Source organism: Sebastes umbrosus, chromosome 23 (genome assembly GCF_015220745.1).
Source record: "Sebastes umbrosus isolate fSebUmb1 chromosome 23, fSebUmb1.pri, whole genome shotgun sequence".
NCBI classification, from domain to species: Eukaryota; Metazoa; Chordata; class Actinopteri; order Perciformes; family Sebastidae; genus Sebastes; species Sebastes umbrosus.
In genome coordinates this window covers 426,692-447,080 of record NC_051291.1, presented here as the reverse complement: position 1 = coordinate 447,080, position 20,389 = coordinate 426,692, and the positions used below count along the sequence as shown (strand labels likewise).

At 43.4% G+C, this 20,389-nt stretch overlaps 1 protein-coding gene across 1 annotated transcript in view; it reads left to right on the top strand.

Moving 5' to 3' along the window:
- The window catches only part of tmem178b (transmembrane protein 178B), a 79,269-nt gene that overhangs the window by 37,601 nt on the left and 21,279 nt on the right, over positions 1-20,389 (top strand). The window contains exon 3 of the mRNA XM_037760698.1: positions 5,792-5,905. Within this exon, the coding sequence (XP_037616626.1) occupies positions 5,792-5,905 (114 nt within the window). The remainder of the gene's footprint in view (positions 1-5,791; positions 5,906-20,389) is intronic.

Genomic DNA, 20,389 nt, shown 5'->3' with positions numbered 1-20,389 from the left:
CTCCCTACGTTAACGTTCTCCCTCTTGGTTGAGTTAGTTGAAAGCCTGGCGCGTCTCATACAGACGCTAAAGGGTTCCTCGTGCATCGGTATCAGGAGTGGAGGAGGAGCATGGTGGTATCTGGGCATGAGACGGGGCTGGAGAGACACAGCTTTACAGGAGGACATATGATGAAGGGTTTAGACGTGTCCAGTTGGGTTACACAGTGAAATGTGGCCGTATAAAACCCAGATCTTCCCTTCATGGTTCTCCTGTGCTGTTTCTTCCTCTCTCAACATGTTCCTGTGTGTGTGGACTGAGTCACAGGACTGCCGCCGTAGCAGCGGCTGTTCACTGCTGCAGAAAGCTGTTGACTCATGTTTAGTTCACGTCTCCAGTGACCCGGACCGGTTGACTTTGTTTTGGAGTGAATACACGATTGCTCCTCCACGGGTAAATATTTGGAAATGGTGGAGACTATACGGCAGCTTTTTAAACGTTTAAAACAAGCATTGTGCGGTGCCTTATCGCTTTATAGATATTTAAATGAGAAGACTGGATTACCTGCAGGCGTGAATACATTTTAGGAAATGCACTCCAACAGCAGAGTTCACAGGATGTGCTTTTGTCCTCACTCCACAGCCGACGGTGTGTTAGTTACTGCTGTAAAACCAACAGCATCTTCATCATCTTCTGGCTAAATATGTGGATATATTTCCCTCGTCATAGTTACGAGCTGGATGTTGATGTGAACGCTAGTCAGAATTATATGACATGAGCTCCTCCAAAACTGTGGAGCTTACATTTTGTTGAAATACTGAATTATTAAAATTACAATCCTTAATCTTTACTGATGTAACAGCAGGTGCTGTGGAAGAAGAAGAAGCTTCTGTATCTGTTCACAGTGCATCATGTGAACCCCTCGGGCGTGGTTTCACACTTTGAATACAGTGCGGGAAAGACAGAGATGCACTTACAGGATGAGCTAGATAGACGTGCACGTCCACTACCACTTAAAACAGGTGTTCTGCTAGTTGAGCTGATCAATAAACAGACGTCTCCTCCCAGCCTATCTGAGGTCGTCTCTTGTCAGACAAGCTATTGACAGATCTCCCTCTCAGCATAATGCACACACATGTACGTGTGCTATCTGACACGCTATGTGAGCCCAGCATCAGCTCCCCCCCCCCTCAGAGAGAGAGCTGACCGTAGTATTCACTCAGCTGGCTGTTTGGTGACTTGTGCTTCTGTTTTATTAAAAACTGTCATGGGGGAAACAACAAGTCACTTCAGGCACATCATCAATGGCTCTGCAGGGGAAATAAAAGAGACGCTTGGTTAATTAGTTCTGCAACGGTGCACTACGGCACTGTCGCTTTTCCATGGTGGCATTGTTACGTAGGGACTGCATGTGGCAGTGAGGCAGATGTGAGCTTTATTCTGGCAGAAAGAGTCTCCAGCCCACCGTCGAGCTTCATGCTTACTCATCCACCGCCACAGCACCGCAGCTAGATATATGAAGGTGACTTCACGTCACCGTTTCTGGCTCAGAATGACTTGTTAATACTGTGTAGCAGTGTTTGTTCATGTTGTATTAAAGGGATAGCTTGTGTGTTTTGAAGTGGGGGTTGTCTGATTTACTTCTCCATAGTAGGTGCATTACTTCCAGTAGATGACGGTCGGCGTGCCACCCAGCATCGAGAAACCGACAGGAGCACCGGAGCAAAGCAACACAGCGCTGTGGACGGGGGCGGCAGAAAACTATAGTTTAGAAAAGAAAATGTATATCCATTTTTAGAGTACGCTGTATTTAGAATATATTCTGACAGCAAACTGAACTGAAAGTGAAACGAATCTATTCTGTTTTTGTCATCTGAGCCTGCTGGCTTTAGAGAGAGAGCACAGACAAGTTTCACTTTCTGTTAAATGTTTTTGGTGAGTCTTTCTTTTAGGTGGCTAAAATAGGTTTCTCTGCCGTCCCCGTCCACAGTGCTGTGTTGGCTTTACTCTGGTGTGAATGGGCAACTGGCAAACAGCGTACTTTGTTATTAAAGCTGCAGTTGGTAACTTGAGCAAAAATGATAAAAGGTTGTTTATCTATAAAAAGTTCGTCCTCCTGTGCTCCCAGTAGAGAGCTCCCGGGACGACGGGTTTTTGTCGGCCAACCAAAAAGTTAGCATCGTACTGGTTCCCTCCACTAAAAACCAACGGGATTGTTCCTTTGGGTTTTGGGTTATTGCAGAAAAATAAGCTTTGTGGCAAACACATGTTTATGATACAGCACGTACATGTTTTGTTCCATAAAATAATCTCCACTAATAAACACTAGCTTTTATGATTTTTGAATTGTGAATACATTCACCAGAAGTAAAAAGCTAACGTTGGGCTATAAACCAAATAACACCACACTCACATGAGCACGATTAAACACAACGAGGCTGTGAAGGAGGACGAGTCGGTGTGATGACGTTTAGTCGTCGCTTGTTAGCGAAGACATAATATATATAATATTTATTGATGTATTTTATGTCGTAGAACAAAACGTTTAAATAGGAAGTGCTAAAATGATAACTCATTGACGAGTTTTAGGACTCATTCCTGCAGCACTTTATGACATTTACATGATTTCACCGCGTCCGAAGACGAGCAGTCCCTACAGCAGCTGTCAATCATTCACAAACTCCGATCAAACTGTCAAACTAGCTGATCAAATATGAATCAATATTCTGTTACTGTAATGCCTCTTTCTCTCCTCAGATGTTCTCAGAAACATACTTTAGTGTTTAGCTGTAAAATGAGAGCCAACTTTCTGTCAGGATATCGTGATATTTACTGAAGGTTACTGACTGCAACTTTAAGCATTCAAACTTGTTTGGTCAATGCATTAAAGCTTTTAGCAAAGAAAGCAAAAGACAAGACAACTTCTAAATGTGATGTCCAACAGACGTCCAGAGGGGGAAATGAAACTAGCAGTGTTGAATGTGTCAGCATCAGGATGATAGATCAGGTCTATAGAGCTCACGACCGATGGGGATTCCTAGGACTTTAGATTCTTACAAGCCAGAGTATCTTTGATCCGCAGCGTGAGGAGCAAACATTCTCCTTTTCTTTTTATTCCGGAGGATAAGAGACATACCAGAGAGCTTCTTACACCCCTTGTTGTGCCGCTGACAGGAGGAAATGGTTGTTTTTAGCTTTCATCTGCTCAAAATCGCTTCACTTAATGGACTCTGACCGCTCGTCAGGACGGGCCCTCATTCCCCCACTTCCCACTTCTTCAACAACACATCCAGTCCTGTCCATACTGCAGCAGAGGAACAGCCTTTTAAAAACCTACAATGTCAGTGCACATCAGTTCTCCAGTAGATTGTCTCCTCTGGTGGCTTCCTTTTAACATCTGTATGTGAGCAGTATGTAGTGGGGGCTTATTAGCTGCGTTCTGGTTCAGGCAGAATGCTCCGATGAGCCTCTCATCACTTTTATTGGCCTACTTGAAATCTTTCCAGAACAGCAGGAAAATCAATAACAGCTCCGTGACTGTACTGCGCAGGACAGATCACCTCTAGCTGATGTGTTCATGCCGTCAACACCGGCAGAGCTCTGTGTTTCTAAAGCCAGAGGTCAGATTCTTCAAACACTATGTAGGGGAAGCAGCTCCGAGGTGACAGGAGGGGTCTGCTGGAGGCCTCAGGGCGAGCCTTCACCGACTACATGGATTACACATGAACACCATTGATTAATCAATGCTGCATTATGATGCCAGGCTCCAGGGACGAGGGGGGAAACATTTATTGGATTTTATACTCCTGAACAGAAGCACCTTCCTGGAGACATGAACGGAATGACATTTTAAAACCGGAGTCAGCCGTCCGGTACCGTTTCATTCTGGTTATGTTCAAGCAGGGTCACCACCTGCTGCAGAATAAGGACTTTTAGTTTCTAAATAAGGCTGTCAATCAATTAAAATACTCAACTGGGATTAATCACACATTTTTTATCTGTTCTAAATGAACCTTAAAAGGAGATTAGTCTAGTATTTAATCCTCTTATCAACATGGGAGTGGACAAATATGCTGCTTTATGCAAATATATGTATATAGTTATTATTGGAAACCTAATAACAACACAAACCAATGACAGATATTGTCCAGAAACCCTCTAAAGTGGGCATGTCTGTAAAGGGGAGACTCGTGGGTACCCATAGAACCCATTTACATTCACACATCTGGAGGTCAGAGGTCAAGGGACCCCTTTGGACATGGCCATGTCACTTTTTCCTCGCCAAAATGTAGCGTAAGTTTGGAGCGTTATTTAACCTCCTTCATGACATGCTGGTATGACATGGTTGGTACCGATGGATTCATCAGGTTGTCTACTTTTATATGATACCAGCATCTTCACTCTAGCTTTAAAACCTAAGAATCTCAAGTTGCGTTAATGCATTAAAGAAATTAGTGGCGGTTTTTAAGAGTGAAAATGTTGGTATTCTTAAATTACCACTTTTACAGAAGTATAAAGGATCCCTACCATGATCCTACCATACCTCTATTACATACTATATATAGTATTATATACTATAATTTACAAGCCTCCATCTGTTAATATAGATTTTTTCCCTCTGCCATTTCGTCAGGCAAAACCCGAGAGCAGACAACAAAAAACAGTAAATAGACAATTATATATCTCATACTTTTAAACAAGTAGCTGAAATAATTTAAGCTTTTTTATATTATTATTTTTATATTTTATCATTTGTAGCAATAGTAGTATTTGAAGATAGAAGTATATACAGCTCCAGCTTATGCACCATGGTTTCATCAAAGAGTCTGTCGGTGTGAGCGATGGGGTGCCGACTGCACCGCTGATGAAGAGATAGTCATGAATGGGTAATTACCATTGTCAGCAGTTGTGGTCTCCTGGGTTTGCTTGTTTATGCCAGTGTGTGTGTGTGTGTGTGTGTGTGTGTGTGTGTGTGTGTGTGTGCATGGCTGCAGGACAGAGGAGAGGGGTGGGGGGGTGTTATCCTGGTTGTCTCTGTTTGTGCAGTTCAAATCTCCCAGGACTCTGATAATGTAATTTTCAGTAAGCCTCGGCAGAGATAATTAGAGCAGACGTGCAGTAACGGTGTCAGAAGGAAGCAGCTCTTCCTCCACCAGCCATGATGTTACAGTCTCCGTATGAACGTACAGTATCACAGCGAGGGCAAATATCGCAAACTACCGACAAAATGTTTTAACACAGTGAGGTTGCTCGTCAGGAAAGGGTTTGTGGTTGTGAGTGTTTGACCAACAACCAACGCCGTCTTCTTCAACAACATGTTGTGGCTCTTAGAAAGCATCCTGATCTTTTTCCATCGTGGTTCAGTATTTCTAGAGCTCAGCGTGTCTCCATTAATTCATACATGGTTGTGACTGTCAGTCTGACTCAGGTCTACATTGCCCACACAGACACCATCACCAGGCCAGGGGACTCTCAGAGACACGTATAATTATACCCTGAACGGCTCCGTTGACTGATTCGTTAATAACTTCTGAAGAACATCATTTCTCTGACAGCCATTGTGTCAGTCAGTGTACGTAATAGAAATGTACGTTCTTCAGCGTTGACACAATACGACAGCTGACTGCTATTGTTTTAGGAAAGAAGAGTGATTTGCCAGTGTCTGGGTCTTTAATTAATAACTGCAGATATAGCCTCTCCTCTGTGGAATAATGTTATCTGAACATTCATTCCTGCTCCGTGTGGATCTTATGTAATGACCCGTCATGAGTCAGTGTTGAGAAGTACATCTGTTTTCTTTTTTTCTCTGCAGGTTCAATTGCAAGATGCTCCTACATCAAGTATCACTACTCCTCGGCTACGATACCCAAAAGCCTCCCCTACAACATCACCAAGACAATAAGGCAGGACGAGTGGCACTCTCTCCGTAAGTTCACTTTCTGTTCTTTCTGTTGTGACGACATACCGTTTAAATGCTTTGGGCTGAGTACAGTTCACTCTCTGAGAAGTTTTTTACACAACCGAAGAAGAAACATTAGCCCGAGAGATATTCAATGCTCTCTTTAATTGACTTTTTCCCCCCTTAAGCTTCCACTGTCAGCTGTTAATGTATTAATATTCACAGCCCAGTCTCCAGGGAAACATGTTGGTATTGTACGTTTCTGCAAACCCCGGATACGTTGAATGTTTTTGCATTCGGTCAGAGCAGGCGATGTAGTACGGAGAGTGACGCGCAGAGCATTTGACGTAGTATATCTATATAGCAACCTTTATTGTAAATTACAAGGTTATAACAACGAGTATAGCGAGCGAGAAAGTCCACAAAGGGCGGGTGGGAGAGGGTCAAACAAACACAGGACTGTCACCCAGGAGAACACTCTTCATATCCCGTATGAAACCAAAAGTAGACGTTGACTTTATGCTTTTTACGCGGCATTGTTGCACGCAGCGTTGTTGCACGCAGCGTTGTTGCACGCAGCGTTGTTGCACGCAGCGTTGTTGTACAGACAGTGTTGTTATACTGTTGGACAGAGGAATGTGGTTGTGTGTTGCTGTTGGACAGAGGAATGTGGTTTGTGTTGCTGTTGGACAGAGGAATGTGGTTGTGTGTTGCTGTTGGACAGAGGAATGTGGTTGTGTTGCTGTTGGACAGAGGAATGTGGTTTGTGTTGCTGTTGGACAGAGGAATGTGGTTGTGTTGCTGTTGGACAGAGGAATGTGGTTGTGTTGCTGTTGGACAGAGGAATGTGGTTGTGTTGCTGTTGGACAGAGGAATGTGGTTGTGTTGCTGTTGGACAGAGGAATGTGGTTGTGTTGCTGTTGGACAGAGGAATGTGGTTGTGTTGCTGTTGGACAGAGGAATGTGGGTTGTGTTGCTGTTGGACAGAGGAATGTGGTTTGTGTTGCTGTTGGACAGAGGAATGTGGTTGTGTTGCTGTTGGACAGAGGAATGTGGTTTGTGTTGCGGGAATCAAACCAACAACATTTCCAGTATGGTGCAATCACTTGAAGCACTACTGGGCCGCTCTGCTGGGCGATGATCAATAATCTTTGATGGTGCTATTATGTCAAACTGCATCCGTCCACCACTTTGTTTCTAGAGCAAAATACTTCAAACACTTCTGACCAGTTCGTTGTGAAATGTGTCGTGTCTTGTCCTGACTCACAGAGGATCAGAACGAACTCTTTAACCTTCTGTAGAGCTCTGTTCAAAACGTACCTTTGAGCAACATGACTATTCTTCCGTCATCTCTATGATTGCGGTCCACTTCTGTGTTTTGGTACAGTTTGCTTTCACACCTGATGCGACCCGTACCCGAGTCCACATGAACCGTACTCCAGACCACCTTTTCAAGTGGACTCGGGCACGGATCAACGAACCACTAACTAATCAAAGGTTGTACTGCAACATATTCTCATGCAACGGTTCGTATGATATCTTATGAAAAACACGTGTCAATTTCCGCTCGTTACATGCATACAGTCTTTTTCAAAATAAACTTCCATCTTCACAGGAAACAACTTCCAAACTACTTCGACAGGCTCAGGAAGAGATCGTTGTTCTGGAAGTGACGATACTGAAGCATGAAAGATACGTAACAAATAAATCAACTGCTGGTTTTACAGACGGGACATGAACGCCGGTCCGTTATTTTGTTGACCCACCCATCCACTCCTACTTCGTCCCTGTACGGCGTTCCCCGCTATTTATATTTCCTGGTTCGCGACTGCATTAATTACACACAAATTAATTTTGTGGGATAAACACAAATGACAGTGCATTGCTTTTCATGGGTATAGCTCCGTACTGTGTGGACCAGCCCGTGTAGAAATGTCAAAACTGAACAGGTACATTAACATGAAATCCACGAGGATGAATCCATTCTTTCCATTTTTCTCCAAACTCATTTTCAAATGTCAGATTTGTACACGAGGTATCTTTTAATTTAACTGGCACATTATTATGACATTTGCTGGAAACAACCCTGTTCCTCAGGGGGGTAAATGCTTTTAATTTGACTGTGATGACCCGGTGGGCTTCTCCTCCAGCGACTCCTCAGAGCAAACTTTACATTTTAGGTCCCACTGCTGGTCAGGCGTTAAGGAGAGGTAACGAACACTCTCTACTTTGAGCCACACTAACTGTATGTTTGTCCAGTTAGTCGTGGAGCTGTAGGAAACAGACTAAGTAGCTGGAGGGCTTCCTCTCCGTCACACTGTTAGATTATATCAGCGTGGGTACGAGTGCTGTCACGGGAATCTGGAGGGAATCTATCTACTTTTAGGATACCTGCCGTTCATGAGACGTTCCTCTGGGCATGTCGTAGCTCTCCAGTCGCCTGGCCGCCGAGCCGAGTGGAAACATGCTTTGACCTCAAACTGTCAGCGTCTCCGTCTGACTGGTCCTCGACTGTCAGGTGACGAGGCTTTGGGAGAAAGCTCCTCTCTGCTCAGAGGACTGCTCTGCTGTCTGTTTCCTGCTGCCTCCGTCTTCCCACCACCGCCTCGCAGCTCCGTCCTGCAAAGCAGTGGAGGGAAAAAGTTTCTATTTTAGAGGCTAAATATCAGAGGATTATATCACGTATGTATTAATATTATTACCTCAAGTGGGATTTGATTTATTCCAAAAAATGTTTATTCCCAAATTTTGTCTTTTATTTAATGAAATGGTTACTGGAGAACATAAACGGAAGATTTATAATCACATTAAACATGTACAAAAAATAATATTTCAATTTAAAAAACTACTAAATCCTGTATATTATTTGTTGCCACAGTCATTTCCCCCCAGATAACTAGTCAATATGATTAAGATAAATATGTAAGTAATAAATTGGTATTCTTGACTGATAATGAATTTATGTTTTTGATAATTATATCAGTAATTAATTTATATTTTGATAATTATATCAGTAATTAATTTTATATTTTTTATGACAGAGATAAAAGGTAATAATTATTATATTTAGACAAGTTGAGGAAAATGAATTAGAGTATATGTTTAGCTCAATAAGGCTTTTTTCTGGCTGTCCACTTGTTAGTATGATCATTCTCTTTTTTTATTTTTTATTATTTTTTTTTATTTTACATAAATTTTGAAATTAATAGTCTATATACTTTATGGCTACTTTGGCTGCTTACTGGCCCTCTTGTAGTTCTCCTGCTTCTGTGTATATATATATATATATATATATTTACCCTCCAGTTAAACATAAATCCCTGTTGATGTCTGGTGTTGAGACGTCCCGGATTCTTCCTGCAGTCAAAAGCAGATCTGTGTTTCTTCTCCCAGTCTAAATTTGGTGAATCAGTGAATTGCATCTCTCTGTTTATGACAGTTTATGACAGTTTATGACATTACACTCAGCATATTCAGCTGTAGACCGACGTACAGTTCCCGCCAGCAGATCATAGACCCCGAATAATCCCCCCATGGATGGGCTCTTTAGTTCCAGCCAAGGACAACAGACATCACATTTATTGGGCTGAATAAGAGAGCTGCTGCTTCGTATGCAAATGCTCTGAAAACGTTTGGTGCCATTTCCTGCTCTTGCTTTTGGCTCATATATGCAGAGGAACAGGAGGGATGTGTTTCATCTTCACTATCTCGGCAGCGAGCTCGGGAAAACACATAGCTCATATTTACGGCGGGAAGGTCACCCCTCTCCAGTCAGAGATGTTTAATGTCCTTATTACCGGGCCTATCCACACACCATCTCAGCGGGAGATAACTCCACTCCTCTAACCGATGGCCTGTCGCTCCGATGTGGGATGAAAACAAGAAAAAAAGGAATAGCAAAAGGATGAATAAACAAAGCCCCCCCCCACCCGTCCGCTGAGCATCTGCACTCACTACCCGATCAATAACAAGTGCCGGATTAAATCACAGCACTGAATGACCCACTAATAAGAAGTTACATGTAGGCTTTGAACTGGAGAGTCTCCGGAGACGGTCAGCGTCTAATGAGTCCTGGTTCTGACTGCAGGCACACTGACCGTGGATCAGATCTAACACACATGCAGACTTCAGGTTCTGACTGCAGATACTGACCGTGGATCAGATCTAACACACATTCAGACTTCAGGTTCTGACTGCAGATACTGACCGTGGATCAGATCTAACACACACGCAGACTTCAGGTTCTGACTGCAGATACTGACCGTGGATCAGATCTAACACACACGCAGACTTCAGGTTCTGACTGCAGATACTGACCGTGGATCAGATCTAACACACACGCAGACTTCAGACAGCTCCATGAAGCTGATTCTGGACCAGCTCTGAATGATCCAACCTCTGTTACAAGTTCACAAACAATATTCAGTGATGAGCCGAACTGCAACGATCAATAAATTACCAGCAATTGATATTCATTTTGTAGTCAACAGGTGTCACAGATGTTCAAACGCGAGTTAAATATATAAATAAATACATCACCAAATGGGGAGGATTTAGTTTATGCACCCAAAACCTAAAATGTCTTCACAGCTCACCAACTGAGCGTCAAATAGTTCCCTCAAAAATACTAATCCCACAATGCAGTGCGTCACATGTGACCTGTGTGTAAGTCAGTCCTGTGGCTCTACGACTGTTAGTGATGATGCAAAATGATAATGATTCATACAGTAAGTATCTGAAAACTACGGAGGCCCTAAGGGGACATGTGGGAGAAACAAATATATAAGCATGGAAAAGGAAAAGATCAAAACTTTTGTGTTCTCTTGCAAAACGTTTGCGTCATAATCATAGCGCCACCTGGTGGCAACAGGAAGTTACAGTCGCTAAACTTTGGCGTGCTACTCCTAGCAGGTCAACCAGATCCAACTCAAATTTGGTCATGAAAACGGTAAGACCTCCGTGATGCCAGACATCATGAAACAGGAAGTTGCTTAAAAACAAACACAACTTTGCACAATCTTGTGCTCGGACGTGGCCAGGGGTCCGATGGTCACTGAAATGTACGGCTGCGTCGACCAACGACCCGCCAGTAACCCCAACGTGCGTGAAGGTGCGAGGACTCGTTCATCGCTGCTTGTAGTTTTAATCTATTTTGTCTTTATATTTGAGGCCAATCTCAAAATAAAGTTCTCTGACCCTCTCCCTCTCTTGTTTTACATCGACCGACTGACCGACTGTTTCACTGACTTTACTGACCGACTGAAGCGTTTGCAAGATCTCGCAAAAGTACATCTTCGATCTTCTCTCCCTCCGTCTCCCTTCCGGTGTTTCATAGAAATCTATGTTGACTAGTCTGAGAGTGAACTATTGTGTAGTCTAGGAATGGGTTCAGATCACAGCCGTAGTGTTAGTCGTGAAATAACCTGAATAAGTGCAGGGCAGCTAAGTCACCTTTGCCAAGTCATTTTTGTCGATGCAATGATTAATTCACAGCAAGACGTACGCGGCTGATCTCCTCTGATACAAACAGAGGGCGTTATCTTTATTCTGTGGGTGAGTTATTTAAATAACTGCAATGTGTTCAGAGCAGTGAGGACCTTCTAGCAGGTCTTCTCCTCAGTCAGCATTCATCCAACAACTCCTCTCCAATGCGTTACATTCAGCGTGTTCATCTCTAGACCAATATGATTATGTTAATGTCAGCATAACTTCAGCTGCCAGTATCACAGAGGACAGACCTTGAGGCGGTTTCCACACAGGGAGTGTCTCTCTGTGTGTGTCACAGAGAGACAGATGCATTTACACCTTTTCAACATCTGGCACAAAAACAAAGACCGGCTTAACATGTGCAGCCGTTCTGAGACATGTCTGTGCTGGAAGTGGAAGACCAACTAGTGCTTTTTACGGATGAGTAACCCCACTTCAACTCAGCCCTTTTTAGGCTGTTTGGTCAGCAGGCAGACTTTAATAGTTTGCTGTTCAACTTCAGAGATATCCTGGACCAAATCCGCCCACACTGCCTCGGGGCCTTGTATGGATTAAGTAAGAATGACAACCTAGTCTCGACTTTCATGAAGTGTGTGAAATTGAGCTCAGGCAGGCCTGACGATTCCTCCCGCTCCCGTTACATAGATTTGAGGAAACAGTGGGGTGACATTGACACCGCTTCAAAGACTCAGTGATGAACATGATACTCATTTGTTTCTGTCAGTCAGAGAAGCTGCTGTGACTCGCAGCAAAACCAAAACCCCTTTTTCTCTCTTACTGCTGAACATCAAAGCAACAGCAGAGAGTACACCATATACCCCCCACTCCTCCCCATTGTCTGTCACAGATGCAGACAGCAGCGAGGATGCACACGCTGGCTTTAAGAGAGGACGGGATGGAGGGAGGGGTTCTCAGACTGCAGCTTAGGGATTTTGTTACTTCAAAAGGAAGCACAAAATGTGAGCTGTGGAAAGCTGTGAATGAGTGACAGTGTTTAATCCAAGGTAGCAGCTAAAGGTTGTGGCTGAGGCTAATTGTTCAGCAGGCAGCCACTCCCACTCGGTCTCATCACGCGGATGTGGCTGCTGCTGCCGCGGTCGCTAGATTACGCAGCGAGCAGAAGATGACGGGGATTAAACTCATCGAGGAGCATCGATTCACTGCTATTTAAAAGCTTTGCAGCTGCTTTCATTCTGTTAAACTGATAAGGTAGAACCTCCACCCTCCATCCTCCACCCTCCACCCTCCACCACATCTCAGCCTCTTTAACAGCACAAACACTGTCTGTACAGCAGGAAGGTAAACCGGACCACTGGGAGGTCTCCAGCAAGCAAAGAGCTCAAAGGTAACGCAGTGAAATACACTGACTAGGCACAACATTCAGACCACTGACAGGTGAAGTGAAAAACAGGGAATTTGAACTTTGTTTTGGAAGCAGAAAAAATGGGCCAGCGTAATGGTCCGTGTCCACAGCCTCCGTGCTTTCCACGCTCCCCATTCACTGTCTATGTAAGCAGCTGCGCAATGCATTCTGGTAGCGTGGCGTCGCGATTCGAGAGACTAGGCGTCACGACGCCCGCTCCTCATTTGCATAAAGTTAAGGGCTAGTCTACTTTATTTAAATCACGGGCGTCCGACGCGACTCGCCGCCTCTCGAAACTCCTCGCCTCAAATGTTTTCAGAAACACATTTCAGTGAACTATTTACGTGAAATAAGAGAAGAAAGTTTCCAAACGAGCCTCCATACTGGTTCAAATTTGTGATTTCACACGCTGATTTTGTTGAAATCACCAGAGTTGTTTACTCAGGAGATTTTTTTTTCAGGTTTATAGAGAAAAAGTGTAGAGAGAGAGAGAGAGAGAGAGAGAGAGAGAGAGAGAGAGAGAGAGAGAGAGAGAGAGAGAGAGAGAGATAGCGCTTTGGGCCCATGCAACACCCGACGCTGACATTTGCACTGTTACTATGCAAATGCAGCGGTGTGGAAGAGAGAAATGTCTCATTGGTGGCAGCTTAGCATCCGTAACCGTGATATCTGCACAGAGCTGTGGGTGGAGACCAGCTCATCTTCCTCTATACATGTCACATCTGAAGGATCCTTACAGGGACTGAGGTGATAATTAAAGAGCCTGACGTCACCCTGACGCTCCCTTTCAGTTTATCAAACCCACTGAATCCACATTTAACACAGGAGCCCTCTATACATTAGAATTATTGATGTGTGTGTGCTCCATCCTCAGTGTTACCCGGTGTGTGTGTGTGTGTGTGTGTGTGTGTGTGTGTGTGTGTGTGTGTGTGTTTGAGGTGGAGATGGTTGGACCTAAACATCTTCTAATGTCCTGCCTCGGGGGCATCACTTTGATGTGAGGCAGATCGAATGATCATCACAGCTTTCACATTATCTCGTCGGCATATTGTTGCACTTTTTGACGGAGGCTAGCAGTTTCCTCTGCCTTCAGCCTTTGAGCTAAGCTAAGCTAAGCTAAGCTAAGCACTTCCCCGACATCTGGTCCGTCCATAGTGGAAACACCGAGATGAGATTGATATTGATCTCTGGGTTAGACGGCAAACAGGAGGATTTTTTGTCGTGCACATAAAGAGAGAGAGAGAGAGAGAGAGGAAGACAAACAGTGTTCTGAGCAGATTGCAGTTCTAAATGTGTCTCTGTGTTCTCAGTAGATTATTGTACGGTTGTGTTTCTGTGTGCTCGTACCACCTAGCTATCTGAACGGTATTCAAAAGCATATACCTCCCTTAGCCAGAAAAGCTGCTGTTGTCGTTTCTGTATTTCTAGTTCCTTCTCACCTGACATAATCTCCTGAACTCCATGTGAGCTGTATCTGGGATGAATCAGCCCGGCCGATGTGTCAGTCGGCTCTATTGTACAGTCGACCTTGTCAGCCTCGTTGTCCTTGCAGAAAAACTTGCATTTGCAAGCAATGTACTGTATGTTCAGACGTGACGAGAGAAAGGTCAACACATGCAATTATTTATGAGGTACAAGAGTCACTGAGCTTCCTGTATCACATGTCTGTGGAACACATCCTGCTGCTTCTCTACATCTGTTTCTAGCCAGCGTCCTCAGGATAGCTTCATCACACCTCCTCGTACCGACGGGGACGGCTGTTCCAGCTCCAAAAAGTTTCCTGCATGTTCTCCTGATGTCAAGTTAAAGGAATTATGCAAAGCAGCAGGCAATTATGGTGATAATAATTAGCGGAGAAATCAGTTTGTTTCCATATTTAGACATGGTGAAGGGGCTGCTGATTGGCGTGACGAGCATTACTCACAAACACACTCACACACGATCTCACCGTCTCACACACACTATAGGGCGGATCTGAAGGCGTATGGATGCAGCAGCAGACACTGGTATGGATTCACTCCCTCTTGTTAGTGTGAGTGATTGATGGGAAGAACAATTACACTTCATTAACAGAGCGGAAACACAGAAACACATAGCTGGCAGTCCTGGACGCACCTCATTACACTTCCTCCAGATTAGAGGAAATCAGTTGTGTCCAGCCATGTGACCGCGGTGGCCACAGGCCCGGTGATTCATCACTGCTCATCCATATGAAGCTCCTCGTCCTGAGGGAGGAGCTGTGAACTGTCTCCGTCCAGCAGGACAACCACCGCGGTCTTGTATCGGTGCCGTTTTGCGAGTATGAGTACGTGAGCATAGTATCGGACCCGATACTGGTATCGGTGCATCCCTAATTGACACTGACCTTGGTGAAAGGAGACCTGCTCTGTTGTGGTGGGTCATTTTCATTTAGAAGCGGTTCTGACCAGAAGTCTAAACTTTGACCCTGTTCTGGGGTTTAGAAGTGGTAAGAGCATGTCATGACCTTCCAATGCAACACGGTCTCACTCCAAACTACTTGGTTAGGTTCAGCAAAAGATCATGGTTTGGCTTAAAATAATTTAGTTATGTCCAGATATTAAACAAATCTTGGACATTAATATGACATGCAGAGGTGGTGCTGGACCAGCCGGTGTGAGATGGACAGAATCTAAACGTCCATGCGATATTGAGTGTTATTATTGTGTGGCAATGCAGTTGAAAGTCTATCACTAACATATTACACTAATTTAGTACATTAACTAAACAACCCTTTCTCCTTAAATGTACATTCTCATACAACTAAACTGCATCTCAATTACGTTTTGAGGGAAATGTGTTTCCTCCCTGATTACAGTCAATACAACAAAACTACTTGGTTATATTTAGTAAAACATCTGGCTTAAAATGAATTGTAAATGGACCTGCACTTATATAGTATACCGTTAAATGTTTAACAAACTTAAAATAAGTCAAAGCTGACTTTTGGTCAGGCATTTGTCAAAAACAAACAAGAGAATACGTTCCCCTCGCAGCGTTAGTGACAATTTAGTTTAGCTGTATGGGAACGTAATTTTGAGGAGACCAGGCTGAACTCAAATACTGTATTTAGAGACAATCTTGCATTTAAAATATGATGCATTGTTACTGCATCACGCTGCCCAATATCAACTATGAATCAGTTTAAATGAGCCAGCAGCTGCAGCATTGAAGTGCTCATATGTTGGATAACAATCAACCTTTCTGAGACGAGATGACACTCGACTGTACACGGGAGAAGAGCCACGGGGCGAGAGTAGGAAGTTCCAACCGTGGCTCCTTTCTCACCTCCACCACACAGCTGGCCAATCACGGCGTGAAGTGGGTGTGAATGTCGGATTGCGTGCGTGCCAGCAGGTGTTGTGCACTCAGGACATAATGTCTTTCCCTGCAGATTACAGTCAGGAGACAAACAACCTTTCTCTGGAAGGTCACAGCAGGTCACACAAACAGAGATCTCTGTTTCATCATTAGCATGAACAAAGAGACGTCCCCACTGCACGTTTGTCTTCCAGAGGGTGGACACATCTTTCCTGTCCCCTGCTCTCCTGTTTCCTCAGGTTGTTCAACGCCGTCTCGTTCAGTCTGTGGTTCTGACTGACAGAACCTTCTATAGAAGTGGAGGAATTGACAATGCAGGTATTCAGGAGTTGGTTGACTAAACTGCCCAACCCGACAATGTAAGCGAAGCATATGCACACACACACGGCCGGCTCATTGGGAGCACTTTGGGGCTGAGCGTCTGGCTTGAGAACATTTTAAAATGATTTCTATTAACACTCTTGATGGTGTCTCTGTTCAGTCTGTTGACAATTACAAATACTTGGGAATTTGGATGGATAAAAGTCTAAATTTGAAATGCCATATTGACCATCTAGCAAAGAAATTACAATTCACGCTGGGTTTTCTGTTCAGGCTAAAGTCCTCTTCTTCCACAGCATCAAGAAAACGCTTCGTTGCCGGCCTTTTCTTGACTCAGATTGATTTTGGTGGATAGTATTTACAGGTTTGCCTCACCGTCCACCTCCGTCTAAACTTGACCCCCTGTATCACTCAGCCCTGAGGTATGTCTAATCATTGTACCTTATACAGCATGGTAGGATGATCCTCCATCACTCTGCGGGGGTTACAACACTGGTACATCTTAGTCTGTAAGATCATCTCTGGCACACTTCCGGCTTACTGAAGCCAGAAGTTTGTAATTCACCAAAACAGTTATGATCTAAGGTCACATAAAAGGCTTCAGTTTAAAGTTCCTTCTATCAGAACAGAAGCTGGTAAAACAAGCCTGAAGTGGTCACTGCAAGCTGCACCATGCTGCCCTGTTAACGCTCTGTCTGATGATGTCATGTGTACTTTGTCATACCTATTGTTGCTGTCATGAGTCAGTGTTGTCTTGTTCTGTGTTGGACGCTGCTATCTGACCCTGTCTTGGCTCGGTCTCACTTGTAAAAGAGGTTTTAATCTCAATGTGACTTCCTAGTTAAATAAAGGTTATGATGACTTGGAGGTCGAAGCGTATATATTGTTGATTGCCTGATGATCACCGTCATCATATCACTGCGTGATATATATAACTAACACACTGGTGATGGAGATGAAAGTGTCTCCGTTGTAAATCAGCTCTGGCAGGTCGTGTGTAAAGGTTTGCTTTCCTCTCTGGCTCTGAGGACTGACGACTGAAAGAGGAAATGAGAGACTGGAGCCCCGTTGAAAGGCTGGATGCTGAGTTGTGGCTCATTAATATTCATGGGAAATGTGAAAGAAACAAAATTTGGACATGCTAATCCTTAAAAAAAACTATAATTATCCTCAGAGACAGCGGGGCTGTGATTGGGGGGATTTAAGTGGCAGTTGGGATTCTTTACGCTCAGCACTGTCATCATATGGAAACATCATAAAGCTCCTCCACATCTGGCAGAACGACGTCCTTCTCTGGACCCGGATGATACAGACGATGAGGTCAGGAGGCTGACGTCAGACCTATCACAGGGAAGAAAAGGTCTGGTTGCCAGCAACAACCGCATCCTTTAAAACAGCTGTGGATTATGGAGCTTGCTTTTCTGCAGTGTGGCGCTCCGGTGGTGGTGGTGGGGGGGGGGTGATAACTGTCTGCTGTGAAGCTCTGATGGATTCATCGTGGAGGAAACAGGAAGTGATGATTTGAGAACTAAAGAAACTTCTCAAATGTATAGAACCACCCAACACACAGCAGGTTGGCCTCCGTACCACCTGGTATTAACATGTCACCTGTATCTGGATAATGACATCTGATTAAAAGCTGTTTCTCACCAGTGAGATGTGAAAATGCGGAAACAGAAAAAAAAAAATATGCATGCACATTTTCTGCATGACAATTATTATCTAAGTTTCCAGTCTTTGGGCCAAGCTGCGTTTGAAACAAGCCGTTAAGGATTTCTGTCCATTTGTGATGTCACAAATCTACAATATTTAGAACATTTCACGGTTTTAAACATAAACACTCTAAATGTGTCCCAGTTTATTTCCTGTTGCAGTGTATGTAAATAACATCAGCTGACAGGAAGTAAACATGGACCCAAGCTGTTGCCTAGCAACGCAATTCCGTTGCAATTCACTAAAACGGAGCGTTTCAAACAGAGGGTGAATACAGGTATATTCAGACAGACAGTATGAGGAAAAATAGTTTTTTTTCTGAACATTAAAGTATGTAAACATGTTCTAGTAGAAACCCAGAATACAAGTATGAACCTGAAAACGAGCATGATATGGGACTATTAATACCAGCTGTTGTTGTGGCTAGCCCCGTTCCGTGACCAATATATAACGTTTGGGCGATCTCCTTTATTTGGTTGTTGAGGTAGTTGTTGTGGTGTCGTACAATATTGGATGTTGAGAAACCAAATTGATAAAACATTGGCAGCAAGCTAGCTGTGACCAAAGATGCTGGACCGTCTTTGGTCAAACATATGTTTTGAATAAATGAAATGAAAGGAAATTGAGGTCCGTCCGAGCCTTCATATGAACCCACAACATCAGTCTTTCTAAATTTACGTGGCAAATTTTTCGGACGAAAGTCTGTGCTTGGTGTGAAGCAGCTTTAAGGCGCCTTGTATTTACACCTGTGTATTCTGCCTTGCATTGCTACTCTGCTTATTGTGGTTGGAGCTGGTGCTCAACAGACATGGTGCATCTTCGTGGTCTCTTTGCACATGTCATTTACATCTATTACACTGCCTGCAAAACATATTTGGCAAATACATTTAGTATATAAATGCATTTCTTTGCTTCTCTCAACTGAGCGTTACTCTATTGGGTTTATTTCATTGCAAGAGTGTTTGTAGATTGAAAACAATCTTTTACATTTAGCTAGAGAGTAAACTCCGGGTTTGCATCAAGAGCTCCGTCATTTTGTGAATTATAATACCACGTTATTTATTTCAGTGGTTAGATTTCAGGACATGTATTGATTTTGCCAGAATCAATACACAACCTTTTTTGTTATCGTTCATCTCCTCCATCATACAAATCCAATATAGATTGTATATACGTTAACTGCATCTGGAATACAGCTGATGAAACTGGAAACTGTGTAAAGAGCGAGAATGGTACACAAGTACAAACTGAAATAATATGACCAGAACTGATTAAAAAAAGATGGGATTTGAATTTAAAAAAAAATGTAATTTCATAGAATTCTTGCAGTGTGTCTTAGGTGGTACATTTAGAATATAATGCTTGTGTTAATCCACTCTTTGCTGCTCTATATCGGTCCGTGTACGTAATCCTTTTCTGCATGTGAGCTTCTGCTTCAGCTGCTGAAAATAGCCTCGCTACTTCCCTCGGAAAAGGATGGTGGAAGAACTGTGCCACATCTCCAGCACACACAGTCAAGTGCATGAGTCACGGTAGCCCAATGGATCAATGTGGCAGAGCTTTGGGTGAGAGGATTTGTCTGTAAAAGGCACCCTTACTCTGTGATAACCTCACCCGCTCACACAGAACTCTCTTTTCCTTAACATCAGTCAATGGGAATGAAGAGTTTTACTTCCATAGAGCTGTTGGAGCTGTTTATGTATATCAAAACTCAACTGTGTATACTTTTAAAACTTGACCTTAGAAGGGATGATTTCTTTGCATGTGTTGTTGGTGTGTTGGTGCATAACATAAACATAATAGGAGAAAAGGGAAATTAAAAATAAAAACAAGTATTGCAAAAATCGAAAAAAGAAGAAAATTACAACAAAAATATGAATAAATATACTAAACTAAAACTAAAAAAATACAAATATGTATGATATATCTGAACCTCTGAGACCCGCGGAATCGTCGGACATCTCAACCGACATTACTGTCTTTAAGAGGCTGTAGTGGGTTCAGTCTAAAATGTCATGAAAGACGTTAAATAGACCTAGAGCATTCAGAGGATGGATGGATCAAACTAGAGACCTAGAACATTCAGAGGATGGATGGATGGATCAAACTAGAGACCTAGAGCATTCAGAGGATGGATGGATCAAACTAGAGACCTAGAACATTCAGAGGATGGATGGATCAAACTAGAGACCTAGAGCATTCAGAGGATGGATGGATCAAACTAGAGACCTAGAGCATTCAGAGGATGGATGGATCAAACTAGAGACCTAGAACATTCAGAGGATGGA